The following is a 22,799-nucleotide window of genomic DNA, read 5'->3' as shown; positions in this document are numbered from 1 at the left end:
CCATGGGGGCTCGAGGCTCATGATCGGCTTTCGCTTCTAATGTTTGTTCTAAGCACAAGCCAAGTGCTGTAAGAACTTTAATGAGCCTCATTTTGGGGCAGGTGATGGGGAAAAGTGGAAACCCGATGCTCCCCCTAATTCACTCCCCTCCGCTGGTGAGCTTTTTGGGGAATTTTTCGATTAACGCCACGGATCGGAACGCCACGCAAACCCTTGGCAACCAACCAACAAACAAGGTGCCGCCCGAAACGATCATCATCATTCCATTCCATTCCATTTCATTTCTCTCTCTCTCTCTCGCTGGCGATCGATCGCTTGTTCGGTTGTTGTCGATCGTGTGGTTCGAGATCTGCCGGGAGGCGAGTTTTTTTTTGTCAAGATCTGCTCTGTGTTTATCTTTTTTCATGAGTGTTTTTCGGTTTTCGATTTGCCTCAGAACCGAACCCGGGGGGAACCTCCAGCTGGGAATCGAAATGAACCGTCAAGCGCCGACTGGCCACGATGAGCAGGGAGTCGTGGTGTGATCATTTTGTTAATGATGCCACAGAATGAGTATTAGAAGGAGGAAGCGGGAGGGGGGGTATTGGGGGCATAGAGCAGAGACCATTTGATGATCTCGAGAGAAACGAGATGTTCTCGGTGAACCTCATCGTAGTCGTCGTCGTCGTCGTCCGCAGCGGAGGGAAAGCGGAGACGCGGTATACGCACGAAATATACGATGACAGTTATCGGTGGACGCGGCTCATCAGCTCACCTTCGGCGCACCTTGGCGACAGCCCCGGAAAAGACGAGCTTCGGAGCACCGGGATTGAATTGGAAAGTAGAAAACAATCCTCCAAACTGCATAATCAGAGCGATAGAACAACCGATAGACAGACAGACCGAGTGAAAGAGAGCGAGAGAGAGAGAAGGAGTAAAACATTAAGAATCAAAGAAACTGTGCTACGGTCCAGCGGTCTCACCGAGCCACGCCGTGGCAGAGGCAGAGAGACATAAACCAAATGAACGAATGAGCCGTGGTCCATAATAAGGAGAACTAATTCTGATGAGGCCTTAGCGTGCGCCTGTGTGTGTGCGTTTGGTGTGAGTGATAAATGAACACATAAAAAATGCTCGTCCACATATCACTCGGTAACCTAACGAGCTGTTCTCGTGGCCATTGGAGAGATAGAGAGAGCGAGCAACGATGACGATGACGACGAAGACGAGGACGAGACACACTTTGAAGATCCGCTGCAGCAGCAGCAGCAGCTCGGCTCGGCTCGGCACGGCAGCATCGCCGGGGGGGTTTGAAATTGGTACTTTAATGTGGTTGTGCTCGCCAGGCCTCCCGCTCCCCCCCCCCCCCCCCACCCACCGCCTCGGTGGGGTTCCAGTTTTAATGACTTCATTTTCGGTGCTCCACCAACACGAGCGCGACATGGCGTGCGACCCCCGAGCCCGGCTCATTTCGTTCTCCATTCTTTCCTCTTTCGCTTATCTCGCTCTGCTCTGCTTCGGCATCCCCCCCCCCCCTCTCGCATCATCAGCAACCTCACTTCCCTCATTAATGGTGAGGCAATGGGAAGGACATAAATAAGGTCCGGGCACACACGAGCGCGGCCATGAACCAGAAGGCCCAGGGCCGTGGGCCCTGGGACCGGGATGGGGAGTTCTAGGTTTTGTCTTACATTCGTTCGTGCGCTTCGAGATTATTTATTGTGTGTTTTCGGCTTCGGAACTCCAGGGATCCACGGGGACACAGGAGGTTCAGTTCCGAGTTCCAAGCTCAAAGGAGCCCTTGGTCTAAAAAAGTTTGGCGCTCTTTGGACGTCGTTTAAAGTTTGGAAAAAATGGTTTTCTATAGAAAGAAAAAATGTAGTCTGTCTTCTTGAAGTTAAAGATCCTCTGTACAGAATATACTTGCAACACAAGAGCTTAAGGATCAAACATTTAGTTAAAAATTTGGAGAAAGTTAAAAAGAGTATCTTGATCTTGAAGATGTCAACTAAAGTACGATCTAAAACTGAATTAAAGAACTGTCTACTGACTTAAGCTGCTCTGTGATTTATTTTCCTCCTTGTAGAAGCACTTTTCCAACGTTTTCCTGCAAAAAGGCTTGACCTTACGCTTTAAAGATTCATTAAACAATTCGCCTCCACGGCTACGGCTGCGTCTGCGAAGAACAAACATCTGTTGCTGCTCGACCGTTCCTTTGCCGTGGAACCGTGGAGATGAATGATGTTCAAGCTCAAATGGGTGGGGGAGCCGCCGGAACAAGGAATGGGAGCGGATGGAAAGGCGAACCAAAGTAAATAAAATTGATTTAATGTGGCAGCAAATCGATCGATCCGTTCCGTTCCGATCTGGCCACGGCTAGACATGGCCGTTTGGCCGTGATTCCGGTAAAGAGCTCTTTTCGTGGTGGGGACGGAGTGGGACGAAAAGCCGGAAAATCTCGGCTTTTTCTCGAGTTCAGCTGTCATCGGATTCGGATTCGGTGATGTCGGTCGGTCGGTGTGGTGCTGTTCATTTCGACCTCTACAGCTTATCGATGGACAGCTGTCCGTTTGTGCCCCCCAAAAGAATGACAAAGAAAGGGAAACCAAAGGAGTAACAGCGTCGATGATGGTGTCCTTCTGGCTTCTGGCCACGTACCCGTGCGTGCGCGCACTCGCTAAGCGGATTATTCCGCATCCACTTGAGACCACGCTTAAGGCACGCCAGCATCGCGATCTCTCTCTCTCTTTCTCTTTCGTGGCAAATTACGAATGAATTGTCCTCCGTCTCGACCTGTCGCAGGAGATTAAGAAGCGCGGTTCCGTCGGCCAGTTTCCAACATTCCAACTTCCCAAAAACTGGGAAAAAAGCTAAAGCCCGGTAGCCAATGACTAGCTGCCGCTGCTCTGGCTGCGGCTGCGGCTGCGACTGGCCGTCGAAATCCACTTCCCAGGCCAAGTCCCGGGCCGGTTATTAAATCATTCTTAAGCCCCCCTTCGCAACCTCCCTCCAATGAGAGGAAAGAAGCCAAGCGAGACACCGCAAGCGGACAGTTTTATCTTAAACGGTCGCTTTGCTCGCACGCAAACATCTGTCCACCTGCCTGCCTCGTGTGTTTGTCTGACGATCTGGACTCATTTTGGATTCGATCATCTTTTCGCCGGTGCTGCTGGTCGGTTCGTTTTTGATCTTCACGTCCGCCGGTGCTCCGGTTGATGAATATTATTTCTTTTCGGACACTTCTTCTCGCTGGCATCATCTCAGCTGCTCCGGGCCGTGAAAAAAGACGCGAAAAAATCATCAAATAATGCGCCGCCTCGAGACGCAACCTGGGCGTCGTCCTGATGGGTTGGACCGTTGAGGACTTAAGCTTCGCTTCGGAAATAATCCGCCTTTCTTCTCCTGCTGCCTGCTGCGTGTGCTACGTGGCCAGATGTTGGCCACCATCACATACCCGACACACAGAGGAACACAGACACACAGTGGCGAGTGGCGCAAAAGCCATTAAATGCCCGTTCGCTACTGTGTTCCCCCGTGGATCGAAGGTTGCCCCCACCGCAAATAGTCGAACATTTTAATGCTGGCATTGCACTCGGCGCTCGTTCGTGTGTGGCCGCCACTGCAACACTGATGCATCTGGCGCACGCACACGTGGGGAGGCCGGTTCGGGGAATGCGAATTTTCGCTTCCATTTTTCCCCGATTCGCCGCGAGGTTCACTTTGGCGCGAGGAAAATTATCGAACGCTGATGGAGGTTCCGTGGCCCGCAGAGGTGGGCGGGAGTGAGGGTGAAAATTTATTGCCCCCCTTTTGATAATAAATTTTCCTTCAACACCCGCACGATCGCGCCCTCACTCGCGGGATTGGCCCCACCAAGTCAGAGTTACAGAGTTTCATTCCGTTCGCTCGTTCCGTGCTGGTGGAGGCAGGAAGGAAGTACTTCGATTTTTGGCTGAATTTTCCCCCTGGGAATGGTGGTAGCGTGGGCCAGGCCAGCCAGGTTAGTTGGTCGTTCGGTCGGTAGGTCTTTGGAGCAGCGGCAAAGATGGTGGCGACGATGGTGGCGGCGACTGTTGTGGAAGGCAACTGCAAACGGAACCGGCTGTACCGGACACGCGGCTGGTCGGTAGAGGTCGGCTTTTCGATGCAATGCGAGTTTTGCTCTGTGCTTCCGGTATCCGGGAACGTAAATAAACGGCGTGTAAATGGCGTAGGCAGCAGCGATGGCGGCTTAAACGGTTGCGTGTGTTTATGGTACCCCGGTGGACCATCCGTTTGGTGTTCGATGGCTTGCTTTAGCGTTGCAGTAGGCGGCCATGACAGGCGCCACTGTACCGACTCCCTTACACAACTGACAGTCGCAGTAACCAACGACGTTGTCTTGGAGCGCAAAAGCCGCGCAATCAATGGGGTCTTACGTATTGTCATGATTGCAAAAGAAGTTGTTTCTTCTTAACACTGGGTGTCTATGAGTGTTTGTGTTTGTGTCTATCACACTCCAAACCTCAAAACCGAACATTCATTTCCAGCCGCAGGAGCAACAGCAGCTTCTTGAGCACAAACGGAACGCATTGCAGCATAACCGCAGTTGTGGTCTCACTTAGTGCCTCAGCGTCATTCTCACCAGCACCATTCAATCCATCATCATCATCATTATCATCAGCAGAAGGTGCAGCAGCAGTGGTGCAGTGGTTGCGAACCGGGGCGCGAAACTATGCGCGATAATCACGCCGCATAAAAGCCGTAGCCCCAGACCCCGAGCATGAATAAGAAAGGTAAATCACTGCGTTGGCTGCACACTTTGCAGACGTCGCACATAATTAGTGCCTCAGAGAAAGAGAGAAAGTGATGTAGCTAGATCATCTTCCACGGCGAACATTCCTTGGCTTGAGCCTAATGATGGCACACATACAGACACCGACAGACAGCTCCAAGCAAGCTCCTTAGGCTCCGCGAATGGGATCTCACAGGAGTCTAAAGACAAGGCAACTGCATAATTGCAATTATCACAGCGGCCAAGTCCCCCCCGTCCCCGTCCTTGGTCGTCATTTCGATGCCCCAGACACTAGCGACGAGGACACTAGCGCGCGAGCATAACTAGCCAGCATCCAGCATCGACAGCCACCGTCGTGGTCTCAAGGTATGGCCTTTTACAAGCTGCTGGCGTAGCAGCAGCTACCTCCGCTTCTGTCATAAATTTTGCGCACTCCCTTCCCCAAACCACCAGCATGCAATAGCATCTCTCTTCTCTTCTCTCTGTTTCCTTTAGAGTCATGCCACGAGCACGACGACCACCGGGGACAACGTTGACTCGGTACCGATGAGTTCGTCCTCGGCTGGAACGAAGGGGGTAGCTGGTATTTAAAAACCGCAATTATTTTAATTGAAGTGCTCCACGTAACAACATCATCATTTTTCACAAGTTTGTCCCCCGGCTCACCAGTGCACCAAGACAACCAGTGAAGAAGAAGGTGCTGCAAGAGAAGATAAGGAAAAAGGTGGAGGGATTCCACCCGAAAAAGAGGACGGAACCCAAACGTTCCCCGTTCGGCCTTCGTGCTCGATCATTATATAGCCGGAGCGTGGAGCATTTTCTTTCAATTTTCCGTGGTCCTACAAGGGGGAACCACCGGGGGAGGGGAGCACACATACACTGTGGGAAGAGAACTGTGACAGCAGCGACAGCAAAAAAAAAACAGCAAAAGAAGAACGAGCCACGAGACCACCGAGCGCAAATAATTGCGGGCATATCTCAATAAATTTCGTTTTCGGAACTCGCAGCAAGTATCATCTCTGCGCTGCATCGCCCTTCCTTCGCGTCCACCTCATCATCATCATCGTCGTCTTTTTCTTCTTTTTCATCTGCGAGGAGTGTGTTCATCATCATCGTCATCATCGTCGTCGTCAGCGAGCGCGGTTTAGATGCTGTCACGCCGAATGGAGGTGGAAACCACGAACCGCCAACAGGCAATCGGAGAGTTCTGTCCGCAGGGGAGTGGGAGGCGGATGACGGGTGGATTAAAAATAATTTCTCAATTAAGATGCACCATCTCTCTTATAGCGCTCTCTCTCCCTCTGCGGCTCTTTTTGTTATTGCTTCGACAGCAATTCTCCTCCAAACGAGGCGTCCGTCCACTGGATCTCTTCGAGTCTTGACAATTATGATCCCTCTCGGTGAGACGAACATTATGTACCGCGGTTTTCTTTCTTCTACCAACAGGATTTCGATAGTTTTTTGTCTCGAGATCTTATACAAAACACACAAACATTCGCGCGGCAATTATGTGCAGACTAAAGATCGATGGAAAGCTTAAAGGTCATCACGATGCAACCATGGCCATAGCACCTCATTACTCATCCTGCCACATTGCGAACATAGCAGGGGCTTCCATCGGTGGTAATTAGATGTTCTAAATCTGTACTAAACAGCCGCGAAGCACGCGCACAACCAAGACCAGACATCGGCAATCGATCAGTCGCCGGTCCGGGTTGATCAAAAGGAACCGCCTGGCAGTCTGGCCGTCTAACTTGTGCAAACACGATCGCTCATCCGGGAATTGCGCCACCCAGAATGAACGCTGCGCGAATGGTGTGTTGCAAACAAATCGCGATCTTAGTTCGCGAACAACAACCTCTCGCGATCAAGTGCAGACGACGGACATGTTCATCGATTTATCATTTTTCTTCTGGAACTTTTTCTACCTCAGCACTAGGGAGAGTTGCTTAACGAGCTACCAAGAGTGGAGAGACCAACATACAACAATCGACAATCAAATCCATCGATTATGGATCGGGTTCTGGGCTCTGGAATTGTGCTCCTCCTCCCGCCGGGGAAGGCAGTGATTCAAATTCAATCCAAATCAATGCCAGATCGAATTTAAACTTTTCCCGTTCCAACCACCAGCAAACACAATCGACAAGCGGCACAAACAATGCACAACAAATCTTAAACAACAACCTGCCATTGGCAACGAGGCCATCGGGTGCATCCGGGGTGCATTGGGATGCTGTCGATCGATCGACGTCCTGTTCCTTTGCTTCGGCTACAGATGTGCCTTTGCCTTTGGAACCATCTGGTATGTGGCGCATACATACACATGAGCACGGTCCAACGAGAGCTCCTTGATAAACGGAACAGAAAGACGACGACGACGACGACGGCGACGAGGACGTCGTGGACGAGATCGATTGGAAAAACGGATTCCGATCAGAGCAGTTCTCGTTATCTTTTCCGGCTATGAAAGCATACCGCAATGGGAGGTTCACCCGGAAAAACGGAATTTTCTTTTGAAGAGCTTCCATCTCTCTCACGCTCTCTTGCTCGCTCGAGAATGAGGCACAGAAGAGTTCACCATAAACTATGCCAGTTCTGCACGAACAAGGGAGAAAGGCTACGGCTAGGGTGGTTTAAGGGAAAACTTTCCCCCTTTTCCTACCATGCAGCCAACCGGGAAAATCGACCCGAAGCACCAGCATCCAGAGCCGGCGCTTTCACTCGCTTTCACTTCACGGCCAGCGGGCGGATTGACGGCGATTTGAATAATAGTTCTGGCATCCTGGAGGTGGGCCAGGGCTGGAAAACTTTTGCTCCGGATCCGGATGCTATCAGATGCAGAGCATGATTGAACTATGTGTATGCTGCCTGCGCCCTCTGCACACCGCTGGAGCGACCCCGTGGCTGCTGACAGAAGGAATTCATCTTCGCTTGTCACGCTGCACCTCGCGGCTGCTACTCTTCCGGTTCGTGCCTGGCTATGTCTGTATGTGTGTACCACCGAGGAATGCAAATGCCTCTGGGCGTTAGTGAACAAATGGCTCGCGATAAGAAGGAGAAAAAAATCCCCGGAAAAGTGCCGGAACTGCCAAGCGAAACATAATAAAACGCGATGCAAGGAATGCGATTTAACGACTGCGAAGCTCTACGAGATCTTCCTTTTAGTCTTTTGAGTAACGCGAATGTGCCCGAATGTGGTTGTCTCATTTCGTTATTGCACAGGAGGAGAATATGGAAGGTTTTTGTTATCTGACAGCCATGCCAAGGACCGCCAATCGATTGTTCAGCATTTAATAATATTCCCCTCGTCAAATTCGATTGTGGCAGAGACTAAAGATGTCTACGCGAGTGCGACCACCAAGCAAACCAAACTAAACTCCGCCACTAACCACATCTCGTGCTGGATTCAAGTTGAACTCAGTGTTGTACGACATTCACTACGATTGAAGGACTCGCTCTCACACCGTAATCGCCTAGCACACACATGAAAATGGCACTCGAGGCACGGCAAAGGCTCGATTCCAGACCATTTATATTTTATTACCATTTAATCTCGACTTTCTCCGGCTCCGGCTGCGGCTCCGGTGTTCCTGCTGCTTTCGGGGACCATCAACTCAAGAACTACCACTGCACACGCGTATGTATGCGTATCCTTGTGCACACAGCACACGACAAACGGTCTTTGTAATCCTTAAAACCGTTCACAATCGTTTAATATCCACTTATCGATAGTACGGGCTCCGACTTGGGGCCTTGAAGCGAATGTGCGAGCGAAGAAGGTCCTCGCAAGTTCACTCGCCTCGGTATTCTGGTGGGTGTGTGCTGATGGGCACATAGATTTGTCTTCGTCTTCGTCGACGATGGAGAGAGTCAAGTACAGTTTAAACCCGTCTTTCTCTCCGGGGGGGGCAACGACTTTTGCCGGTTCGAAAAGTAGCAGACTCGAGACTCGAGAGCAGGAGTGCTCGAGCGCGCCCTGAAGCTGTTAATGGTGTAATCCTGTACGATTATCAAACCATCCCCTTCAGAGTAGGGAAAAAGGAGTGAAGGCAGCGAAGCGAAACCATCGGTATCTACCGGCAAAACTACCTCCCCCCGATATCGGTTGCGTGGAATCGAAACCAATCGAAATGCCATGTCTGATTATGTCAGGCTGGCTCCGTTCGCTGGCTGGCTCTCGTTGGTTGAAGATGCTCTCTAGGATTATGTTTCGCCTTGTGGAAAAAGGTTCTGGCCAAACGGTTACGGTGTGCCAGACCCGTAGTGGCGTACACACTGCAGCAACCACGACACCAGAACGACCACAACGACGGCTGCTGCTTCTGTTCTAGAGAAAGGCTTCAGTACAATGGGTTAGCCGCATGTGCGCTGTGTCTGTCCGCCAGGGGCCCAGTGGAGATGGGGTTCGATTTGGAAAACGTGCCCAATATTAAATAAAGATTCGAGCACGTCCTGTACTGCATCGGACCAGGCCAGCCCAAAAGGGACAATGCGACCGTAGAGCATCGATGGAAAATGAATATCCTTATCTGGGTTTTAGTGATTGCGATGCGAGCAGATTGTGATTTTTCTGGGGATTTTACTATTCTCCAAGGTCAGAACAAGCAACACAGAACGGCATTGCGTTCTCGCCGGACATTGAACATAATTCAATGCGCCACAGAAATGCCACAGAAACCACCACCACCACCAGAGCGAGAGGCTTCGGTTAATTCGATATTTTAATTTCCATTTCCGATTCGTTGTTCACGATCCGTGGTAATCGATACCACAACCACCACCGCTTGGGAAGGGCAGAAAGGAAAGTGATACTTTTCTAATCCTACCCCCACCCCGAAAAGGGCTGAGAACAACCTGCAGCCCCCGAATACGATCCTGATTACGCGAGCTGACGGATTGACGACAAGGGCGACGACTGACGACGAAATCGATTATCAAACTGTGAGGTCCCGGCCGGTGGTGTCTGGATGATGATCCCCATAATCCAGAGATCGCTACAGCGTAGTGGATGAGCGTAAAATGCAACTGTTTACTGTAGGAGTTTGACGAAGGCTGGAGTTTTATGTGGTTCCGTGGTCTTAAAAATAGAATTCCATTCCAAGTGAGTGGATGAGACACTCCCGAGAGGGGGCCCCCTTTTAATGAACGATCCTTCGTCGCCCTGATCGTCGTCGTCGTCGTCACCGGTCGCCACCAACGAAAGACCACACCGAGGTATTCCCGACGACATCAATCTTTCATTTTGTCATCGCGCAATATCGTGAGGGTCCCGTGGAAGCGTCATTCGATCAGTTCGATCGGTTACTTGGCATGCTTCCGGACGGCGCTGGTGCTGGTGGTGGTGGTGGTGATGCTTAGGAATGTCTGCGGTCCCGAAGTAAAACCTCCTCACGGCCTCCGGGTCTCAGGGTGTGGTCCTGGCGACGACTAACACGACGACGACGACGACGACGACGCAACCGCAACTGCGCGCAACCTTAACCTACGGCGTAAACGGTGAAACCGCACCCGACCGACTCGACGATTCCGCTTGGGAATGGGGCGTTCCTGCTGCTGCTGCTGTTTACGGTCGGCCACAGCATTCCTGTGGGGCCGAGCGTGCCAAATAGAACAACGTTGTGCGACGCTTTTCCAACCCAAAATCCACTACCGGGGAGGGGGGGGCGTATTTTTAGTTTTATTTTTGGCCACAGCCGGATCGGAGCGACCAAGCAGCTCCGCGGTCTCCGGTGGCATGTCTCGTGTGGTGTGACGCGTGCCGTCTGTCTGTCGCCTGGTGTCGCTCACTTGCTCGCTCGCGGTGGTCTTGCCGGGGAAAATCGTGGACATAATATTTTCCCAACGTGCATCCAACGAGGAGCACCCCCGGGGGGGGGGGAGGATGCGATGTCTTTGCGAGTTCGCAAGTACATCGTTTACGACCACGCCCAACGTGGCGGCGTGTTCCGTTCGTGACATGGGGCGACAGGCCAAGACAGCACGATGTGAGTCGTCCCGGGACTAGTTTTCCCTTCTTTTTTCTTTCACCGGGAGCAACAATCCTTTTGGAATCCGTCTTCGGCTTAAGATTTTAGACCATTCGTGTGCCAACCAACTTAATCTGTGCGGAAACTACTGCTAGTAAAGCACATCGATTACTAACGGATCCTAATCCGTTCGTTTGGTGCTAACTCAGCATAAACTGTTGGCCAAACTAGCAGCTCAATCCCCCCGGGCACAACCAGGCGTATTCGTTCGGCATCGATCAAGCTTTTTCGATAATTAACCCCTTTGACTGGCTGGCTGGTTGGCGAGCTCGACTTGGAGACCACTCCACTCCGTCGCCTTCGCCCCATTAAACCATCGTCAGAGATCATTCAGCACTATGACTGCTGTGCCACGGAGCGATGAATCGAGTCCGCAGCAAGCATATGGAACGGTGATCCAACTTTTGAAGCAAAGACCGTGTGCCAATATGGATTTTGATGATATCAGCACGAATTGAAGTTGCGGATTTGCGGGATGCTCGAACGTTCTTTGCTCTTTGATTTAATTAGTAAACGTTCTGCCAAGTGTGTGCTTGCCGTTGTTGAAAAAGCCCTTCAAAAGCTCATTCCATGTTTGTGTTCCACTCGAAGAGTTGAACGATAGCGCAATCTATCCACGGGCGGGTTGGTCTTGCAAACACTACGCTCGGTTGTGGAAGTAGCGTCGCACACACTTTATTTAATTAAATTGCATCTTCACCCTCCTACACTACACCCACAGTTTCCTCTACTCTACTCCACTACGAAAAACTGATGGATGTGCCTATGTTCTGTGTGCCGTGCGGTGCCGGACCAGAGTTTCTTTAGGAATGTCCTCTCTTCGTACAGTCCCCCGGCCGAATTCTTGCAAGAAATGTGAAAGGAATTTTCAAACTCCTCAATTCCTTCCCAAAAACCGCTCCGCAGCCCGCCGCCGGATGAAGTTGTGACGCAAAAATTAAGTTCCCCAAGCCCCAGGATGCAGGTGTTGCAGGAGCGAGGGTGTACGAATGTCTTTCATTCCGGTACCGCATACCGAGGCCACTGTCGATCGTAGGACGTACTGTGAGATGATGCCGATGCCGATGGTTGTGGCATCCCACAGCTTCGCAGCAAACAACTGACAAACCGGCTCCGTACCTCGCTCATCCCGAAATACACACAAAAACCCACTCCCTCTCCCGGGTCTCTGGATCGTCGATCTAATAGTGTCTTCTCCAGGAGTTCTGATGTGGCTAGCGAAGGAAGAAGGTGTGTGGATGTGTGTATTTTTGGAGAGAAAGTTTTTTGCAACCGAGCACGAAACTAACTTTTTCCAGGATCGCAAACTGCAACACAACGAGCGCCGCACACATACGGTGTTGGTGTGCTCTAGTGTGCAGCTCAAGACAGCAGCAGCAGCAACAGCAGCTCATTCACCGGCAAACCAAACCTAACCAAACACACACCGTACCGGCAAGGGAGGCCAAAAGGAAAAACAGATTCCTCCCCGGGCGCCCTGTGATGGTGTGTGTCTCCGGCTGGCAGTGAATCCGGATACCGTTCCTTCCAGGCGAATGCAATGGAAGGCCACATGTTTCGAGCTGCAAAGAAGCAGCTTTAATGTCTCCACTGCTTCTCAGCTCTTCATTTTCACGGTCCGATCCCACCGAACACACCGAACTGACGTAGCGACCTCGAAAGCGCCCCCGGAGTTCACCCAAACTATGGCAAGAATGTTCCGATTGTCGGTCGGTGGACGGAATGGGGGTCGAAAACACCGCGCAGCAATGGCAATGAACCGCGGCAATGAGAAGAAGAGAAAAAAAAAACGGAAAGGAACTCACAAAAGACTGCGTGGCCTCCGGCCGGGGAGCTTGAAGAAAGCTCACAGAAGCGAGCGCAGGCGGGTGCCCGCGGGCGGAATTTTCATTGCACGCACTGAACCGCACTGGAAAGCGTTTCCACTTTGTGCTACACTTGGTGTACCACTGCCATTGGTGGGGGGGGGGGGGGGGGGGCCTTTTCTTCGCAACTTGCGCTGCTTCCAAAGCGTCCTAAATTCCACGCGGAATTCCGCGCCAAAAGCTCGCACGCCCGCTTTGTAGTTAACAACTCGCATCCGACTGTGGCCGGAAGGGGCCAAAAAAAAAAAAAAGGATGCCGGTACCTTGGCGAGAAAGTAAACAAGGAAAGGATGCCAAAATCAAGAAAGAAACGGAAACGGGTAGCTCCTGAAGGGAATTGTCAAAAGGACTCTATCCCAGTGGGTGGGTGTGTTGGTGAACTCCAAAGCTCCAAAAGAGGTAACTGCGCGGTGACTGGCCTGAATTGGAATGTTGATTGCCCTTTTTCGGTAAGAATGTTGCAGAGAAATTGCTTCAAAGACTCCATTCTCTTTGCGCCAATTGGGCAAATCAATAGCCGAAAGAGAGAGAGAGAGCGTGAAAGAAACATCGAGCACTCGAACATCGTTCGGGCATCCAAACCGGGGAGCCGCAAAACACCGTCGGAACCATTTTACAGTAATTGTTGGCCACACTTTCGCTATCGCCGACAGCATTTATAATTAAATATTTGTGTTTATCGTAATGAACAGCGTAGCGTCGTGCGATCACGTCAGCGATACCGGAGGTGCCCCGAGAACACTGAACTTTAATGCTGGTGCTGGCACCTCGCTCATCGGTTACCGGTTCGCTGGCTCGCTCGCTCGCTAGCTGGCTGGCTGGCTGGTTGGCTGAGTAATGAACAGCCTGTACCGGGCTGCTCCCGGCAACACTAAATGATTGCCCAAGACAGCTTTCTTGGTGGCCTTAACAAACACCACCACGGGCTCCACGGGCTCCAAGGGGCCCACCACCATCTTCGGCTCCATTAAGAAGCCGAAGAAGCCTTCCTTTGAGGGGCCCGCGCGTCACGTAACTTTGCCATCAATCACGTGCCCGCTCTCTCTCTCTCTATCGTCCCTCTTATCTTGCCCTCCCGTCCGCTTCCCCGGGTGGAAAAAAGCACAGGAACAGCCTTCAACAACTTCCGGCAGCCGGAAATCTTCTTGGCTACAAAACACTAGCCAAACAAAACAATCAACCTTTCTCAACATAAATATCATAAAACAATCTCGCGTTCCACGCAAAGCAGCCCCTTCTTCTTCTCCGTCATCCGGTTTGGTTCGTTGCTCTGGCGCGAAAGGAATGGAAACACGTAATTTATCTCCGTTTCGCTCACTTTCAGCAACTGGCCATGGTTTTGCTGGCCTGGCCCACAACACCAGGGTTGCACTTCGTGCCTTCATCTTTTCTCCAGCGCGATATGATCCTGCCACCAAGAATGTCCAGGACCGAGACAGAGAGAGAGAGAGTCCCGGGATAATTTGTACTTTGTTTACGCCACGCCGTCGTTGGAAAGTTCGCATCCGCTGAGGAGTCGAGAGCAAACAGGCCACGTCGACCACCGGGAAGGACTTTTCCTGCTGAAATTCTGTTCTACACCACGGAAGCAGGGATTGCCTTGTTCTCCACTTTGGCCTCGGCCAGTGTGTCGTACGAGCGAGCGAGCTAATTAAATTAATTGAAGCATATTTACAACCAACCAGCACCGCCATGGTTGTCGTCTGATGCCAGGCATGACCTGGTCCGAGTCGTAGACTCCGGAGAAGAAGGAAATGGCTAGGAAGCAACGCGGAACATCCTTCCCTGCTCCATCCAAGACCGGTGCACTTGCACGGCGGGAATGGTAGGAAAAGAAGCATTTTCTGGCAGAAGTCCCGAGACAGGACAACGCACTGGCTTAAGCGCAAAACACGGAAGAGGTTCCTTCAGCGCGCCAGTGAGCATTTCATTTGATGTTCGAGCTCGAGGCTCGAGAGTCAGTTTGCCTGTTCGTTGTCGAGAGTGTAATCCCCCGGTACACTCGGTGCGTTTGTTCCTTCGACTAATTGGCTGCATCAAGGGGAGGAATAGCATCCGTGGCGAAGGATCGGAGGATCTTCCGTCGTACCCGGTACTCTGATCGGTCGTGCGTGAAATGTTTGCGGCAGAGCTAATATTAATAATAAGCCGAGGCTGGAAAAACTAGCCAGTATTACTACTTACTTCCACACTAGTAACGATGAAATGAAAATGACTAATAGGAGCAGCACCGAACACAGCACAATCATGGCGGAGGTTTGGAATGATGGGCCACTGTGGTAGCTGGCGTCGAGGATCTGTAACGAGAGGAGAACAGAACGGAGCGTTATGATCAGTTGAGAAGCATTATAATGTAGTTGTGGGAGCACAGTAACGACCTCTGCTGCTGCTGCTGCTGCTGCTGCTGCTGCTGCTGCTAATTGATCAACAATCATACAAAGCAGGGAATGAGTCAGTGGCGAGGGCGCATTAATTGAAGATAATGAAAGCTAAACAATCAATTAATAACTCAACGCTCACAGAGAACCCGCTTCGTTGGTTTTGTTTATTGAATTCTAGATGATTGCCGCATTACTGGCCGGGGGAGGGTGAAGGCCAGCAAAAACCTCACTGGACCAGGGTACTACGGATCCATTATGCGAATTTCACTCTATTCGCCAACAGCTGCTGCTGATCAGAACTATACAGAAACTTGTTATAAAACTTTCAAAATGAAAAGGATAGCATTGCTTCGAATCGGAACAAGAGCTCCCTGGTCCTTTCACTCAATCAGTCAGTTAGTCAGTCAGTGCGGTAAGCGCTTCAGCCAAAAACTCATGCACGCCACATTAAACATAATTTCAATAACAATTTTTAATGACAAAACTTTTATCCCTTACAAAAGTATCCAGTATCCTCCTCGGAGAGGAGCAGATTGTTGTTTGTGCTCGAGCGAAGCCTGAGCCAGGGCAGCTCAACGTGGCAGTGATGGCCAGAGAGAGCTGAGGCCTTATCATCGAGGAAAACTCGTCGCCAGCGGCCATTTATTGCCATTTAGTTCGGTTTCGGTTTCATGAAAAGCGTGGTTTTGATGAAAAGCACTCCGGGCAGCACTTCCTCTCAGACCGGACTATCATAAAAATGAAAAGTAAGGCGGAACAGAGAGAAAGAGAGCGAAAGAGGAGCTGTGTGCGTGCTCCATGATAACATCGTTTTCCATTTCATTTGATTCGTTTTGTCTGATATAGAGAGAAAGAGAGAGAGGGGGAGTGTTCGAAAGGATCTTTTGAGTCCATGGACCTGCCTCTCCCTCTCGGTAGCACTCCCGGACCGGAAAAACACTTTTTCGAAAGTGGAAATTTATACGACTCATTTGAATGAGGCGTGAGGGAGTGAAGGGCTCTCCCCTGGAAATTTATGACCATAAGTGAAGAAAACTTTCGAGATAAAAATCTTCTTTTTCCACTTTCAAGAAACTCCACAAAGAGGCTCACAAGCAGGGGGGAGGAGCGACCCAGAGTCCTGGGAACAGAGTTTGTGGAATGGGCTCGCTATGGCTAATGCCCGCGACGAACAAATCGAAAAGCTCGAGCGCTCTAAATGCCGTCCAACAAAACAGAAAACAATAAACATATCCGCATCAATGGCTGCTCCGGGAGCTGTGCTGGCTAATGGATGGAGGACACGACACGGACCCTAAGCGTCCGTTCACCACTCTTTTTATTTTGAAAAACTTTCACAATAAAACTTTCCAATTTTCCACCACCGAAAAACCCCGGAGAGAGCGCGCACCGTTACCATTCTATTGGCCAGCTGTTGCTGGTACTGCTGCTGCTGCTGTTTGCGAAAAACAAATGGCAATCCGTAAGGGAAAGCGCGGAAAAGCCACAAAAAAGAACAAAATGATGGCGACGAGCGGAAAGAAGGGCCGAGCAAATGGCTAAAAATTTATAATTAAGGGACCATAAAAACCGATGGCAGCCCTTGGCGCGCGAACTCGCAAGGTGCGTAGCGAAGCGCGAATGTTGCGTTGAAGCGTGGCCGCGCAGCAGAAGGAGAAGCATAAATTTGTTCAATCATGTGCACCAATCAATGCGACCAATGACGAGTAGAAGCGCGGGGGCCCATTCGTCGCTGGTGGTGACCCGTGAATAGAATCGTGGATCCGCAAATCGATCGAACTCGATGTGGACGACCAGCGGCCATCGTTTCGAGGCTTCGAGGCTGGCTTTTTGCACGCCTGCCTGCCCGGCAACACGCTGGAAGGGACATCTGGTCGGCCATTTTCAATTATGATGATGATTATGGAAAGGACCAAACAAACAATCTTTTTATGTTTCGGGGGCGGGAAGGGAAGCGAATCCATTCCGGAAAATCGGTTTTTTGTGTTTTGCGAAACATAATTTTCTCCAAACCAACCCCGTGGAACACACTAATGTAAATCGAGCCTCTGTGGGAACTTCGATGAAGCGACAGGAATGGGAAAAGAGAAGGAAAGCCCACGCTCCGATGCAACCGGGTTTGTAAATCAAAAGCTCGCCCCATTCCAGCGTGAAAAGGGCTTCCTCCCCGGCGGGGGTGGTAATGTTCGGTTTTGTTCACTGGGGGGGGGGGAGTGTGTGCGTTGGTGTTTGCGTGCGCCATTTCGCACTCCAGTGGTTTCGGTCGTGAAAACGCGATTAGTGACGCGATAAATTTCGTCATCAAATATTTGTGCCAATCGACCGATTCGATCCCGAATGTTTCCCTCCCGAAAACAAAAAAAAGCCTTGATTTGATAAGGCAACCGAGAGCCAATCCGGTCCGGCCATTGCGGTCCGGTCCTAGGAATTCTTAATTAGGGCCCAGTAATGGAAGGACACGGAATAGAAACAACGGGAAAAGGAGGGAAATGGGATTCATTAAGTGAATTAAAGGCTCGGTTCCACTGAAAGACAAACAAGCGAACTAACAAGGAGAAACATTCCCTGGGACCCTGGAGCTGGAAATGAAGGAAAACACGTTTTGTACAACACCTTCTGGGACACAGTACCGGTGTCCGGATTAGGTGCTCGCACTTGGTGGCACATTTTTTACTATCAACCAGCCACCAACTGCCACAAAATGTGAACTTTCCAGTGAAAGGACCTTTGGTCGTCGGAGGGCAAAGGCTGCTGCTTCTGCTAATCCTTCGTTTCGATCCGCTACTACTACTACTATGCCACTAGGACCACCAGGACCAGTCGTTCACATAAAACTTAATTTTATTCGACATTTATAGTGCCGTTAATGGATTTCCAAACACGACGATCCTCTGGACCGACGAGGACAAACGAAGCAAAGTGCTTCACTAAAAAGGGTGTGCCGGTGGGGGCCACATACATGCATTAGAGAGAAAAGAGAGAGCGATAGGGGATGGGATGAAGGGATGAACCAGAGAGAAAACACAAAAAGAGCTAACGAAAGCACCAACACTAACCAACAGTAGCTGAAGCTCAACAGTGGAATCTCGGCCATTAGGACGGCTCGCTAACCAAATCTACTAGCATGCGATAACTTCGTATTAGGTCCGTTGGTATCACCACACCGGGGCCGGCACAAATGAGCACATGAGACCGGTCTCAGAACTCCATGGAGGCTTTTCCTTGCGATCGAAGCGAAGCAGAAAACACAAGAAAAAAATCGGAGAGGAAAACTGTAAAGTTTTCACCAGACCAGCCCAGAGTGGGCCTCCGAGAATAGTCCTTTTGCATGCTTCTACTTCATCTGCAGACTGGAACCGGTGGATAAACGAAGGCGCCGGGGGGATCTACACAAACAAACCTCGGAGTGAACGGAGTCCGGACGGAGACTCCGCGCAGAACACTACAAAACGAGGGCAAGGTTCGTCAAAGGTTTCCCGGAGCAAAGATCACTCGAAAGCGGCTGCTAAAAGCTTTTATTTCTGAAGAACCCAAGTCAGGGACGGTGCTAGCCAGCTTGCTTTCCACCAGCATCACCCAATTATCGCTCTTCTGCTCTTCTGTCGGTTGGTGGCTGGAAAAGGAGTGAAAAATAGGGGGGAGAGAAAGAAAGAGGAAGGAGGATAATGCAATCTCCTCCACCAGGGTGGCTTTCTGCAAACTTCCAGCCTTTCGCCGACGAATACAGAGCGCGCTCCATCAGTGATCATCATCAGCAGCTGGAGTGGTGGGTGTTCGCATAGCACCCAGCATCCAGTATGGGCTGGAAAATTGAAAACGAAAAAGGTGCCTCACCATCCCCTCTTTCAAACCCCAAGAACCCCTCCATTCAACAACAACAACAATGGTTGATGCTGGAAGGGAAAAGACGTCCGCGCCAAGACGTGTGGCCATTCGGCATCCTGCGACAGACACGTAGCGAAGCGAAAGGTCACAGAAGGGGTGGGCCACAAACACACACGCGCCTCCCACCCATTCTTTATCTATCGGTCGCTGTCGTCGCTGTCCTCACCTCGGTGGCGGACCATCCAGCGTTTGATTTATTATGATAAGAAGAACAAAGCCCTTTGGTACCTCGGCAGTACGGACACCATCCATAAGTCGGACAGACGTAGGCAAGTCAAGAATTTTGGTTTATTGTCCAACTCTCGGCCAACCGGCCGAACGGACGGACCCCCGGGACGTTCCTTCCAGTCCCAAACAATAAGCTATCGATCGGCGTACCGTGCGGAAAATGCGGAAATCAAGCCCGATTCCAGTCCGGTCCGTACCACTGCGTCGCACAACGTCGAAGCGTCAAGATGAGATGGTCCTGATAGGATCTCCGAGTGGCCGATAGCTTGATGAAAGCAAGCACCAGAAAGCAACTTCTGCAGCGACTTCACTGGTCCGTCGAAAGGGTTCCAAAACCCCGGCCTGATAAGCCTCTGCGGACATGCCAGGCAGAGAGGCCCCCAAAAAGGGGGAATGGAGAGAAAGAAAGGCCACTAGCTGCTGCTGCTGACCGATGACCGAGGACCAGGAGTCTCTTCCTCTCGAGTATCGGGGCCTATCTCGCACGAGCAATCGGATTCGCGTGCGCTTGGAGCGTACGCTTGGAGCTGGAAAATCGATTTCTCATTGTTGTGCTCGCCCCTTCCCCGGGCTGGTCCAGGTGGGAATCGGTGGAAGGACTGGGAAGCAATTTTCAATTATGAAAGCCAGCAATCCTTCTCCTTCATCGACAGCAAACCCTTCTTTTCGTACGCCCACTCGTTCGTGCAGGATAAATACAAAAGCAGTGAGGGGCCCGAGAGCTACCGGAAGTCAACTTGCGTCACTTGCGCCCGTCGCTTGGTCTGGCCGGGGAAAAGAAGTGAAAGAATTATTGACTCTGCTTGCAGGTGATGTGCCTACAGGCAGCGCATACATCCACATGGATGGGAAGAGGTTGAGGGAAAAATGCTTTCAATTTACTGTTAATCCGATTGCAGTCGAACCGGACTGTCGATCCAAAGGATGGTGGCCCTTCTGGGATGAAGATTGAACGGCTTGCCGGAACTGGACTAGGATCCTGCTTCATCCATTGGCTATTGGTCTCTGCTGCCAGGACGATCCGTTAAGCCGTAGTGGCCATATTGAATCCAATTCAAATGAAGCTCAAAAGCTCCGGAAAACTCGGAATAAAAAGAGGTGCCAATGTCTGATGGTACATACCGGAAACGCTTCACACATGTCAACGTCGGCGAAGGAGCTGGCGGGACCGAACGGTAGCTGCTGTTGCTGCTGCTGATGGTGGTGTTGGTACTGCTGCTGTTGCTGTTGCTGCTGCTCCTCGTTGCAGTTGAGCAGCTCGGCCAAAAAGGGGGGCCGAGGTGGTGGCGGTACCAGAAACTCGGGAGGAGGTCCCGGACCGCCACACTCGGTGCCACACTCTAGATCGGGATCCAACATTTCCCACATAGACCCACGCACCGGAAGGGCGTACCGGGTGGGGGGGCGGAGAGACTGGCGATGGGTGAGTTGCGGCCTGCTTTACACTTCCCTTCCCTTCCCTTTCACTTCTCTTCAGGGCCTACCCCTCCCTTCTGCTTTAACACTATGCTGCGATCAACATGATCCGCGCGCACACACTCGGACACACACTCGGACACACTACGGACTTGAAATGAATGATTTTCAAACACAAAACAAAAACACAGACACCTGGGGATCGCGATCTTTGTCGATCACCTTCTTTTCAGCCACATGGTGATGATGATCATGCACAGACCGCACCCTAGGACCCTGGATACCAGGCCTCTAACACTCACGTACGGACGCACACAAACACAAACGGACACGAGCGCACAACGATGTTGACCGATGATTCGGTATCTGTAAAGAGACGAGAAAAAAGGCGGGAGTTTCGTTAATAAACACATCACAAACATGATAGCAAATCATCAACCAGGATGACAGAGAGGAACCGGGTGGGGGTGAAGGGGGAGTGATTCGAGAAAAAACAAAGCTGAAAGGAAATTAAGGAAATCCGCGGCCAAGGCGGCGACGGCAGCCAAAGCTCATTAAAAGTTGCGTGTTGCCTAGGTGAACGCACCAGGAGTTGGTCTCTCTCTCTCTCTCTCTCTCTCTCGGTCTATGTTTCTGGATTTTAATTAATTATTAAACTTTTTAATTTGTTCACAATTAGTCAGCACTAAAAAAGGGAGACCCATGGACACCATCATCCGGTTCCGGAAGTGTAAAGCATACTGCAAGGAACTGGCCAGGGGAAAACACCTTCCATCGGCCTCGCTCCATCCTAACACGCGATGTTCGCGATTGGCGTGCAGTGGTCCGAGAAATAGGATTTCATCTGATGCAACGATGGCCGAGGTCCGGCGAAGCATCTTAGCAACTTAGCCCAAGTCTAGCAACATCTTCAGGAAAAAAAACTCAAAAAACAACAAGATAACAAGAAAGGAGAATGCTAAAAGAACTGCGGTTCTTATGAACTCTGGCTATTTGGTAAAGTTTTCCATTTTCACCGAACAGACAACCAACGGACATCGACAGGAAAAAGGTGGAAGAAAGAACCTTTGGCGACGAGGATCGCCAACCATAACACATCATCGCACCAACGGCTCGCTCTCACGCGGCCATCTCAAGAGAAACCTCATCAAAAGTCGGGAAAAATGGACGCGATTCGGGCTAAAACCAACATCAAAACGCCACGGAGAGAGAGACCTAGTGAGCATCCCCCTGGAGGCGATTAATTACTTCAGCGTGATAATTGGAAATTTTATGGCTTAATTAAGCATTGTATTTCCACCACCCCCATTCCCAGCCAGGATCGAAACTGATCAATCGAATAGATGGAAACCTTAGCTGCACCCCTAAAAAACGCCTTCAAAACGCTGCGTAACTCATGGTGGCCACCACACTTTACACAATTCACCGTGGATTACATCATTCCGTGTCCGCGATCACGATGCCCCGCGAGGGGGCCAAGAGGGCCCCCAAAAACGCACCCACCCTCTCCCCTGGTCACTGGAATCCCACCGAGTGTCCGTTTGAAGATGGATGGCGCAACTTGGCATAAAACCGTAATCAGAGCGTGATCAAAATAAATCATATGATAATCCCTTAAAATTGATGATTTAGCAGATTCCGTTGGTTGCGCGGTGGTGGTGGTGGTTCCGGGAAAGGAGACACCCCGCGCGACGGTGGCGCTGGTTTCATCATCATTTCGCCTTTCAACGGAACGACGAAACGAAGAAAGGACGACGACGTCGTCGGTGAAGATTCGCACGTCCGTGTCCGCATTTGTTTTTCCCGGGGTTTTGTTTACGTTTTCGCCACTTTTCACCGGCACTACGGCCATTCGGTGATTGAGCGTCACCGCAACGCAGCATCATTTGTTGGCCCCGTTCTTTGTGCCGAGATCCTTATCCTTGAAGGTCCAAGGACCTTTGGTTCAGTTGACACACAACAGCAGCACCGAGAAAAAAAGGGAAGCGAAAACAAATCCCGTGGCAGCCAAAATCATCGTTTCATTTTATCCTTCTCGCTGCCATCATCATCATCGTCACTTCCTTGTGTTTTCTGTCTTCTGGCCCGTCTGTGTCCGGCCCGGAAGTGCAAACAGAATTAATTTTTCAATTAAATATGACCGGAGTGGAGTGAAGTTCTTTTCCATTTTCTTCACTTCACACGCTTCATCCTTCCTCGCTTCCTGTGTTTGGGGGCTGGAAGTCCGCTTTTTCCAGAGGAAGGT

At 50.9% G+C, this 22,799-nt stretch overlaps 1 protein-coding gene across 1 annotated transcript in view; it reads right to left on the bottom strand.

Moving 5' to 3' along the window:
• The window catches only part of LOC126572875 (hornerin), a 110,916-nt gene that overhangs the window by 53,701 nt on the left and 34,416 nt on the right, over positions 1–22,799 (bottom strand). Inside the window, exons 4-5 of the mRNA XM_050232575.1 lie at positions 20,261–20,920; positions 14,829–14,941 (exon numbers count right to left, since the gene is read on the bottom strand). Coding sequence (XP_050088532.1) covers positions 14,829–14,941; positions 20,261–20,506 — 359 coding nt within the window. The 5' untranslated portion in view covers positions 20,507–20,920. The remainder of the gene's footprint in view (positions 1–14,828; positions 14,942–20,260; positions 20,921–22,799) is intronic.

The sequence above is a fragment of the Anopheles aquasalis genome, chromosome 2, assembly GCF_943734665.1.
Source record: "Anopheles aquasalis chromosome 2, idAnoAquaMG_Q_19, whole genome shotgun sequence".
NCBI lineage: Eukaryota > Metazoa > Arthropoda > Insecta > Diptera > Culicidae > Anopheles > Anopheles aquasalis.
Note: the sequence above shows the minus strand (reverse complement) of the source record. Positions and strands in the feature narration are given on the sequence as shown.